This window comes from Pipistrellus kuhlii, unplaced genomic scaffold (assembly GCF_014108245.1).
Source record: "Pipistrellus kuhlii isolate mPipKuh1 unplaced genomic scaffold, mPipKuh1.p scaffold_m20_p_9, whole genome shotgun sequence".
In the NCBI taxonomy this organism is placed as follows: domain Eukaryota; kingdom Metazoa; phylum Chordata; class Mammalia; order Chiroptera; family Vespertilionidae; genus Pipistrellus; species Pipistrellus kuhlii.
In genome coordinates, this window is record NW_023425595.1 from 18,729,284 (window position 1) to 18,740,626 (window position 11,343).

Sequence of the window (11,343 nt, forward strand, 5' to 3'; positions counted from 1 at the left end):
TACTAGAATGTTTCTCCTGCCACAAAAAAAATCTAAGGATCTTGTGGGCCCACTAAAAGCTTCTTTCTCTAATTCATGGATTTCTGTCCAGGATTTGGGGCATGATAGATTGTAGGCACTGATCCAGAGAACAGATGGCTCAGCCTGCTGCTGAAAGTAAACTTTGAGATGAAGTCCATACTATCAGGCAGAGATGTTCAATTTCAAAGAAGATGTGGCTGTGGGTCATATACTATGGGACATCTGAGTTTTAGTCTCAATCTCTCCTGACCTTGGGCCCATCCCATACTCCCTGATGCTCTATGTCCTTTCCTGGTCTGTAAAATGTGAGGATTGGATTCTATGAGTCCTGTCCAGCTCTCATATGGGTTTTTTCTGGTACAGCAAGTACACTCTATGGGACAGACATATACAACCCTCAGTCTCTTCAAATAATGATTTTTTTATTATTTTTTTTTTAGCAAAATTCAAGTTAGAAACCCAAGAGATACCTTGAAAGACAAAATCTTGCACTAGGAACTGAATCTTCTTTAAATAAAGAATGGGGCAAGAGGAAAAAAAAAAATAGTAGTTTTCAACAAAGAGTTTAACTTCCAGCTTGTGGATTTCTGAGTTCATTTATAATGCCTGGCTAGAATTCAGACATTGCATGCACCCAAGTACTAACACTCTCAATACCCTGAGCTGGAGATATTTTTTAGGACAGCTATTTATGACACATGACATTTCCAGTGAACAATGATATTAATAATGTGTAAAGGAAAACAACTTTAAAGGCAGAAATCTGACCTGAAAAGAGGCATTTTTATCACAATAAAAATAATCCTTTGCATTACTAACACTTAAGGCAAATTTAAACACAAGTAATGCTGAATGTTCATAAGAGCTTTTTTTCTTTTAATATGTCTTCTGGATTTAAGACTTTTATTAATAATGGATGACAACAGCAAACAATTATTAAGTGCCAGTAAGAATTTCACACATGTTCTCTTATTTAGCTGTCAGCATAACCAACCATATCAGGTAGATATTTTGGTTAGTTCCCTTTTATAGAAACAGAAACTGAGGCTCAAAGAGGTTAAACAATGAGCAATGCCATTCAGTTATTAAATAGCATATTTAGGAATCTGAACTCATACAGTTAGCTTTAGAATCTATATCCTAACCACTATGCCATAATCCTTTTCTTTTTAAGCCACAAACATTTTGTTGTAATGTTCCTTTTATTTATCAACAAGGATCCATCGTGGGCCAGACAATCTCTGAGATGTTATGTATAGAGCAGTAAAAACAACATGGACAAAAACATTTGTTTTGTCATGAAGCTTACTTACATTTTATTGGAGTAAGGCAGATATTAAAGAGAAAAATAAGTAAAATATTGGAATGGCAGGTGGCAGTGAGTGCTATGTAAAACACTAAAGCAGGACTGGGAAATGAGGACAGGAGCAGATTAGGGGCAATTTTGAAGTAGGGTTTCAGTAATATTGCCACCTTGAATAAAGAGGCAAGTATAATCTGTGTATACTATCATCCATTAGAAATGTCATGTTGGCCAAACTTCCTTTGGTAATTCTGACCTTCTATGATTATGTCCACTGCAAAATCCTCTTGTCTCTCACATTAAATACAGCACCACTGTATTTTCTCAGTAAGGTTCCTCCTTACTCTCTCAATGCAAGGTACAAGTAGTCCTTAGCCATTTCCCATTTGTAAATACCTGGATCACCGGAAGCTCCATGCTGCATTGTTTAAAGGCAAAGTTAATAGCCCCCAACACCTTTCAATCACGATGTTAAATATGTTCTCATCTGAAAACAGTACAGATCTTGTGAGGAGTCTTTCTTTGATTCCCCACCCTAAAGCCCTCCATGGAGGTGAGTAAATTCTCCAGACCAGGATGTACAATAGCCCTTTAAGGAAAGACAAAGGGGAAAAAAATTATGCATTTTTTAGTTTTCTCTTGGGAATTGAGTTTTCTCTTCCCAGGACTCTCTCATTTCCTCCTCTCCATGAGCTGGAAAACAAGAATTCTTAGAATTTGACTAGAAAGGAGAACCAAGAACCTGTATTCTGTCCAGGGGCTCCTTTTGTTTCATTTTTAAAATAGAAGCACCAAACCATTGCTGTTTGTTTTTCATTGAGAACTGCCTGGAAGTGTAACCAGGAGCCCTTCTCTCTTGAGGTGCTGTCTCCACACTCCTCCGTTCCTCTATTCTAGTTCCACCCATCACGGTAATGGCAAACGTTTTCCAAAGCAAGCTTCTTTTATTCCTGGAGGGAAAGGCATCTGTCCTCAGTATCCCACCCAAGGGGAATTTTAGTCTATTATTAAATGATCTATAGGGAGAATCTTATTTGAATGGGCATCCATACTTGTAGGTGGAAAACTGGTCTTGCTGTGTTGTTTTTACTATTGTATGTTTGAAGTTGGTTATAATAGAAAACATACACTTTTCTACTCAATTCTAAAAATCTCAGATTTTGTGTTAAAACAAAACCCTTCTAAGACTAAATTCCATGTAGCAGGTATAAGACTAATTAGATAGTGACCAAAATGTTAATAGGTGACTCTCGGTTAATAGGTGATTCTTTTTCAGATATTTTTGTTTAGCATGTGATAATTTTATAATTAGAAAATGAAATGTTACATATTTTTAAAACATGCTTTCACAGGAGGCTTCAACTATGTTTGTAATGTTTTGTTATATTTTTTAAATGTAGCAAAGACCTCAAAATCCTAAGATATAATGAAGAGCTAGTCAATGATTTTCCATCAATTCATAATATTTTACAATGAATTTTAACTTAGTTTTCTCAGTCTTGTAGAACACAAAACACTGTGTGTGAAAATATTAAGTTCCTCTCCCTTTAAGATCCATTGAAAGGTAAGGTGTAACAGATCCAAATAAAATTTTTAAAATTCAAAAAAATTTCTTTTATGGAAAATGTACCAAATAAATTAGAACCTGAGTCAGTATTACCGTATTTTTTGGAAAATAAGACACACTTTTTTCCCCCAGAAGTGGGAGGGGGGAAAGTGCCTGCGTCTTATGGTCCAAATATAGCCTACACATATACTTTAAAAAAAAAGTTTTTTTACTTGCCCGGCTCTGTGTGGTCTCTGTGTGCTTGCCCGGCTCCAAAAAGGTTCTAAATGCTGCTGTTTACTTTACAGGGTTGATTACATGTGTTTATGACTGTGATCTTGGGTTTTAATGCACATAAAATATTTTAGGACACTATTTGTTTCAGAATCTTTTTTTCTTCATTTCCCTTCTCTAAAAACTGGTGCGTCTTATGGTCCGGAGCGTCTTATGGTCCAAAAAATACGGTAGTCAGTTCTTTGCTAAACATGACACAAATGCTAGCAATGAGCTTGCAAAAAAAAAAAAAAAAAAAAAAGTAGAAAATATTTTATAGAAAAAAAATAAAGATTCAAAACACAACATATTAGGGACATGAAAGCCAAGAATGTAACAAGTTCATTACCAGTAATGTTTAAGGGAATATTTCCTTAGCTTTTTCTAATATAATTTTTATCTGATTTTTCCCATTTATAAAATTGAGTCCTCTACACAGTTAATGCCTTTCGTTTTAAACTGATTCCTTTTTTTTTTTTTTTTAAAGAATGTCTTTTGTTGGGTCTAAGTACAAGCCATCCATAATGTCCAGTAAAAACAATATTCAAAGGGCACTATTCTTAATGGATTGCATTCTCCTCTTAACATTTTGAAGGATTGCCCCCAAAATATTCACTCTAGAATCATTAAGCCTAAAATAAATTTCCAAGAAGGGTCCTAGGCCTTGGAAATGACTGGGAAATCTTGGGAAGAAAGTCACCTCTGGAAATTGTACTGTAGGTAAAAAAATAAATAAATAAAAGTACTGAAAGTGGCCTGGGATATTTCACTGAGAGATGACAAGGGACCAATTTACAAAAACAGAGGAGCTCAGATTAGAGAGGTGCCAATTCTAGATTACTTGCCACCTTTTGGGGGGCACGAGGGGAGAAGTCGAAGGTACAGGGTCTGATGAAAGACCCAAAGTCTTTATTTGGGGTCTCTGTGCAACATTACCTGGAAGAACGAGTATTCTTTTTCAGTTCAACAATTCAGATATAAAGAGCACTTAGTTTTATTTGCCATAACTCACACAATGAGGTCAATGAAGCCTTCTCTCACCCTTGAGTGGCTGTATTCTTTGATACCCCCACCCAACCAGTTCCTAGGCCCCGGATTTGGGGTGCCTCTCTGGGTGGCGCTGGGCGCAGTCCTGGGGGCTGACTCTAAGACCTGGGCTCGCAGCCACCGCCCCACAGCAGCCCTGCCTGAGGCCGCAGGTGGCGCCGCCCCCACCCCGCCCCAGCTCAGCGGAGCTCATTAACAGGTGGAACCTTCCCCCAACCCGCCTCCCCTGGGCCTGCAATCCCGCCCGCCTCCATAGAAACAAATCCTTCAGACCGAGAGCCCATCTGGGCGAGCACCGGGTCCCGGCTCTCCACCGCCCTGCCGGGGAGGTCAGCGCCGAAAGGAGCCCGGGCACCCAGGGGACTAGCGGGGGGAGGGGGGAGCTCTGCACGAGACGCCCCCACCCCTGTGTGCATCTGGCCTCGCCACCCCAGCTCGGTCTGCTTGCCACCAGGCCGCGGCTCCTTCCAGGCCTTAAGGCACGTCCACTATTTTGCGAAGGCGGATTCAGACAGGGCGCAGAGGAAGCGACGACGTGCGCGCTCCCCGGAATCCTTTAGGGCGCCTTACTCTGGGAAAAGGCCCCAGCAATTCCTGCTCCAAGAAGGGGGTGCCAGGGAATTGGGAGACCTGGCCCAGGAATTTCCAGCCCCCAGTCCCCGCTGCCCATCTCTGGGTCCCACCGCCAGGACCCCGAGCCGAGCCAGGGCCGCGGCGCGCGTGTTACCTGTTGGCCGCCAGCCGAGACGCGATGTAGCCGCCGGGAATCTGTGTGATGATGTAGCCCCAAAAGAAGGACCCGTGGATCATCCCCACGGTTTCCGGGTCCCAGTTGAATTTGGCTTTCTATGAGAATAGGGGGGAAATAAATTAATAAAATTTAATTTACAGCCGAAATCGGTTTGGCTCAGTGGATAGAGCGTTGGCCTGCGGACTAAAAGGTCCCAGGTTCCATTCCGGTCAAGGGCATGTACCTTGGTTGTGGGCACATCTCCAGTAGGGGGTTTGCAGGAGGCAGCTGATCAATGATTCTCTCTCATCGATGTTTCTAGCTTTCTATCCCTCTCTCTTCCTCTCAGTTAAAAAAAATAAATAAATAAATAATATATATATTTTTTAAAATTAATTTACAAAACTGGGGTGGAGGGTGAGGGTAGAGTCAACGCCTGGGGCGGAGGTTCACTTTCAGTGGTTTCTCTGGCCAAAGAGTCCCCATTCCCCGGGCACTCCCTGCATTCGGGGCCGGTGGGGGACTTAATTTCGTTTCTTAACAAAACAAAACCAAAACCTTCTTATAGAGAGGAAATGTCTCTTGTAACTGGAAACCCGTGCTCATTGGAATTGTATCGTGATCAATGGAAAAGCTAGACCCCCTAACTTTGCTCTGGGAACCGCGTTATGTGGGCGCAATCTCCCGAGCGAGTGAGGGAAGCGTAGGGCTCCAGACTGGGAAATTCGGACTTCCCAAGAAGAGGTTCCCTTAGCCCGCTGGGGATAGAGACCCTGCCTGGGCGCATTTATTACCCGCCGCCAGCCAGTGCAGACGGGAGTGGGGTGGCTTGGAGAAAGGGATCCAATCCAGGAAATTGTGGGGAAGGGAATTGGGGAACTTGGGGTGCGTGCGAGGTGCGAGGTGCGGAGGCCGGTTGTAGGAGTCAGGAGGAGGATAGTCCCAAGCAAAACAATGGGGATCGGCCTGGGCAGGCAGGACTAAGAGTGGCCCTGGGGATTTGGGGAGTCAGCGGAGAGGGAGGTGGTGCTCAGGGCTGGTCACGAGAGCCCAGAAGGGTGCGCTGAAGGTCAGGGCCTAACTGCCTTCACCAGCCTGGGTGGCGAGTGAACTTCAAAGCAAACTGGGGTGAAATGCCAGCAGTGGAAAAGGGGAGGGAGAGCGCACGTCTTCCGCCTGAGCAACTGGGGCCCCCTTTCTCCCTCGGAATAAAATGCTGAAACCAAGCGCACTTGGCAGGCTCTCCCGGAATCTCCCAGGCCGGTCAGCGTTTGCAGCTTCCCCTCCAAAGCGAGTGCTAAACTAATCCTCCCAACCCTGGCCTGGCCAATGGTCCCTCAAATTCTGAAACTGGAAATGCAGACCCACCGGCTTCCGTGACCTTGACATAGACCTTTCTCTTCCTAGAGGTCACTCAACACACACTATAAGAGCAGAGGACGGGGCTCCAGAGACCCCAAGATGCCCTGGGGTACACTTCCCTACTCCCCCTACCCCCACAGCTAGGTTGAGTTGATTTATTTTTCGGTTTTGTTTCATTTTCATTATTAAAAATGTTTGGAGGAATTCGGCGGGAAATGATAGCTAACATGCTGCTTCATTCCTTGGAGTAAATGAAAAATACTTCGATTTAGAGTCTGCTGGCATGACAAAGCCGCAACTTCTTGTGTGAGGTTACTCTTCTCAAAAACCCAGTGAGCTAAAATAAATTAATTAATTAAAATAATTTTTTTAAAAGCCTGGAGAGCTACACGCGGCTTTCCGTGTTGCAGGTGAGAAGAGGAAGGCCAAGAGGGCAGAAGCCACTTGATTCAGGAGCAAAAAAGGCAGGTGAGGATGATGTCAGAGCTTTCCACCTTGGGAAGGCAGTGTCAGAAGGGCCCAGGGGGCACCCAGGCCTTCCTCACTCAGTGTGTGTGTTGGGTGGGGTAACCGGGCTCTCACAGGGGACGTGGCTTAGCGCAGCCACTGGCCAGCTGTCGCCCACCTCCTTGATGACCTTGCCCCCTCGGTGGATGGTGCTGTTGTTGACCATGTCCACGATGGCCACGCCCAGGTTGCAGCGGATGCCGAAGGAGATGCAGAAGCCCAGGCCGCTCATGATGGCGATGATGTAGCGGCGCGGCAGGCCGAAGCACGTGCAGTCGCACAGCGGCGCCTTCTTCTCGGGCACCTCCAGGGGCTTCCCATCCTCCGTCAGCTCGATGGTCTCCCCGCTGGTATCCTGCTTCTTCTCCAGCACCCTGTGCGGCAGAGCAGGGGACCGGGGAGGCGAGGACGCCTCAGGTTAGGCACCCCAAACGCCCTCCTTCCTGTCCCCAAATCCCAGGACCTGGCAAGGATGAGTGGAGCGGCTCTGACCCACCCCCCATCGCTCCAGGATAAGGATGCTCCGGACTCTCCAGCCTCTGCCAGTCCCCTCCCCCGGCAGCATCTCTTCAAGATTAGCACCGCTGGCCTAGGGCTCCAGGCCCCCTTCCCCCCAGGAGCCACTTGGCAACACCTTGATTCACGTGCACAGGCCGCTTGTTTGGGCCTGACTTTTTTGCGGGGTCTGCAGTTTATGAGGATCACCCCAAAAGCGCCTTCTGAGCGCCTTCTGAGCAACTGTGTGGGCCGCCGCAGTGCTTTAACCGGGATCTTTTTTTAAAAAAAAATCCAGCTGCCCAGCTGTGGGCCGGCCCAGCCGAGGCTCTGCACGCGTCCTACCCCTTCCTTCCCAGGCAAGTTAAAGCTTTCCAGAGTGGGGATCCCGCGATCCCGCCCACAAAGGAGCCCGAGGCCTCCGGGGACTGAGGCTTCTCCAGTGCGGGGCCCGCGCGGCCTTGGTCTGTGAATGAGTCGCGCGCTCTCGGGCCCCTTCCTCCGGAGCCAATTTAGTGTTTTCTCTCCAGGATACACATCTTTTTCCTCGTTCCTGGAGTTGGAAACAAAGGCCTCCGCAACATATGGCCGACACCTAAGCCTTCTGCTGCCAGAACATGAATAATTAATTCTTCACAACCTTGCGTCATTACTATCTCTGTTACAAACACCCAGAAAAAAAAAATGTCCCCGGCCCATTTCCAAAGGTTTGAAATGTAAATCCCAGGTATACAAACGCGCCCCCCAATCAACTCTGGTAGGGTGTTCCACACCCAGGTAGAAGGTCTCACATTTAGTTTTTGTTTTGGTTTCTTTTCTTTTCTTTCTTTTTTAAATTAGCATTGCATCTCGCCAGATCTCACCCATCTAATTCCTTTCAGGCTTTTGTCCTTGGGGGAAAGGGGTAGGGAAAAGCAGAGCGACGGAAAGGTTTTACTAAAAGCCCATAATGTTGTTCTAGTCCACCATTTAACTGTGAAATTTCTGTTTTGTGTTTTTAAAAAAGCAAGTGAAGGGTGACATTGCCATGGACCCTTGAGGTGAATACTCTCAATATTTAAACAAAGAGCCTCCCTGTTTAATATGGGCAGATATTTCCAATCTACCACATAATGGCTTTTTATGCGCCCGCCCTTTCAATGATATATCTGGACACAATTGTTTTCATACACACGGGCAAAGCAAATGAAATTTTAATATCAATTCCAAGAATGCATGGCTTGGGAGATGGCTGTCAAGCAATTTGAGGCTACCAGGGGGCGGGGGGGGGGGGGGAATGTCATACTTCCAAATTTTGTAAGTAACACCTGGAAATAGGTCACTAACGTATCCTTGGCTCTGTGAATGCTCATTCCTAAAGTCCAATCCCAATTGTAGAACATGGGGCAATACATACAGGGAGAGGAAAAGGGAACGAATGAGATTTTATTTTTACTTATTCCACATTGGCTTTCCATACTCATATTGCAAAGTCCAACTCTGCACCTGACCTCCCCACCTGATGGCAGTTGGGCTGGGGAAGGACAGCTCTTTCCCAGGCAGCTACGGGACTGCAGGGCCCTTGCGGTATGCAGTGCCGCATAGGTGCATGACAGAGCCTGCGTGAAGCCCACCAGAACCAAAGGGATTTGGAAAATGGGGAGGCACGTTGGTCAATTTCTTTACATTTCCCATCCATTCCCAAAGGCTTCAGTTGCCCAAATGTGAAAATTAGCACTCTCTCGAACTCGTTTATCCTTTTATTTCTGCCCTCTCTTCTTGATTTGGCTCATATTAAGAAAGGGTGTAGTCATTATACATCTTGAAAGGCTACACAGTGGTGGAATTGACAGCATAATTAGTGCAATGATTGTAGGGAGGATGAAATTATTTTTTTTTAAATTTCCAGCACTTTCAAAGTCATTTAACTGGTTATGATTATGGTTTTTCTTATAAGTAATGTGACCTTTCCCATACAAGAAATAGACTTCTACGAGAGGTCAAATAATAAATATATACATATACATTGTTCTTGGTTCAGAGAGAAGAACTGCTTTCGCTATCAATTATTGATATGTTTTGATTCTTCTTCCTTCTTTAAAGAAGGATGATTCCACTGGGGGATTCGCTACTCAAGTGGTTTTAAAGCTAAGATCTAAATTTCGTTTTTTTGCCATTACTCTTTGGAAATTCTTGATTCTTTTTTAAAGGATTGTATTTTTTTTATTCATTTGTCTGGATAAAAAATTAACTTGGTGTCACTATAAGCACCAAAAGAAAGGTGGGGTTTTTTTTTTGTTTGTTTTTTTGTTTTTTTTTTTTTTTTGAACAGGTACTGGTCATTTTTCAGTTGTAAAGAGGATAGCTAAATCATGGGCAGGAAAGGATGAGAATCTGCAGGTATGGAAACAAAAATCACACACACACATGCACAAAGCAGACAGGTTCATTTAGTGCAACATTCCTGAATAAACAAGCAGGTTTCCAGAGCAGCCCCGATCCATCAATGAGCAAGAAAAAAAGACTTTCTGATCATATTACAATCTCTCTAAGCAACCTAAGCAACGCGGTTTGCGGAAATAGCCCTGCGGATTTTTTGCATGCGGAGCCCCAGGCAAATATGGGTTTGCTTTCCTCTTACCTGTAGATCTGGCCGAGGGATTTTCCAGCAAAATTCTTTAGCCCCTCTTTTCCGGGGGTCAAAACCCTTTGTTTTACGGATTCCATTCTTGCAAAGACTGGTGTCGGGTTCTTGCCAGATTTAAGTAGTGATCGCTATAGAAGGCGAGAATTGCGCATATTGTCTTAACCCCTTAAGGTGGTTGTGGGGTTTTTCTTCTCAGCGGAATGGTATTGCTGTGCCTCCAGCAAGAGTGCCAGTGAGCAAGGGGAGGGAGAGTGAGAACAGAATACAACAGAATAGCTAGCTGCATGCAACCCACGGGTTTCCTAATAGGAGAGTTGGTAGACACAATCAGAAAGTCTCATTGGAAGGGGAGGTTCCGGTGGCAAAGGGCGCATGGTATTTGGGCGGGCGCTGATGAGTTCTTGTCCTGGAAGTCAGTCCATTGAAAAACAATTTGAATTCCTGGTGCTGAAGCCGTATTGCTGTCAAATCTTCTGGCTTTTTAATCGGAAGTGTGGAAATATCACAGAACCCTTGTGTTAAGGACAAAGGGAACATAAAAGCATTTTGTAAAAAATATGTGTATTTGCTATGCGGAGCACAGCGCTTCCAAAACTCATGGGAGCATCTTAGGTCTCAGGTGAGCAATGCTGCTATTCGTTTTGTCTCCTTCCAATGATCTCCTCCCTTAACACCTGCGCAACTCTGCTCTGCGGTAGAGTAGAATTAAGATGGAGAAAGCTCGCTGCCGTTTGAGGACGTGAGTAAATAACGGACGCACAGTTCTGATTTGGGCAGCTTCAGGGAAGATTTTATTCCCCCCAGTCAAGCTGACTGCTCCTCCTTCGCTGCGCCTTCGGGGGCGCGGCTGGTCAGAATGTTTCAGCACCACGGACAGAGTTCCAGGAAATAGGGAAGCTTCTTTTATTTAGGCTGACCAGATCGCCAACTTTCTAGGGGAGCTGGGCGGATCGCCCTGAACAAGAAGCCTCCTGGGGATCTTCAGACATGGATGCTATGGAGACCAAGTGGAAAGATGTCATCATCGCCCGAGTTTGCAGGGAGAATGGTGAATTTGGCGCTGCAAGGGAGGAAGACTATAAAAAATTGACAAGTGACTGTTCTAATCTACATTTTGCTCAGCATGGCTGACAAATCGGTTGCAAGGAAGATAACAATGTATTTTTACTTATGTCTGTGGTATTCTGGGGACACCTGGGATCCCTTGGATATAAAACATATGTACACAAAATGCATAATTATATTGCTCATGCTTTTTGGTTTAACCCCTGGAAGGAATGAAAGAAGAAAGGAAGGAAGGAAGGAAGGAAGGAAGGAAGGAAGGAAGGAAGGAAGGAAGGAAGGAAGGAAGGAAGGAAGGAAGGAAGGAAGGAAGGAAGGAAGGAAGGAAGGGGGAGAGAGAGGAGGGAGGGAGAGAAAAAAGAGAGAAAGGG

The 11,343-nt window shown here is 45.0% G+C and overlaps 1 protein-coding gene across 1 annotated transcript in view; it reads right to left on the bottom strand.

Annotated features, from left to right (window-relative positions):
* The window catches only part of SLC17A6 (solute carrier family 17 member 6), a 32,133-nt gene extending 21,197 nt beyond the window's left edge, over nt 1-10,936 (bottom strand). The window contains exons 1-3 of the mRNA XM_036427806.2: nt 9,905-10,936; nt 6,908-7,163; nt 4,918-5,036 (exon numbers count right to left, since the gene is read on the bottom strand). Of these exons, the coding sequence (XP_036283699.1) occupies nt 4,918-5,036; nt 6,908-7,163; nt 9,905-9,990 (461 nt within the window). The 5' untranslated portion in view covers nt 9,991-10,936. The remainder of the gene's footprint in view (nt 1-4,917; nt 5,037-6,907; nt 7,164-9,904) is intronic.
* Between the last annotated feature and the right edge of the window lie 407 nt (nt 10,937-11,343).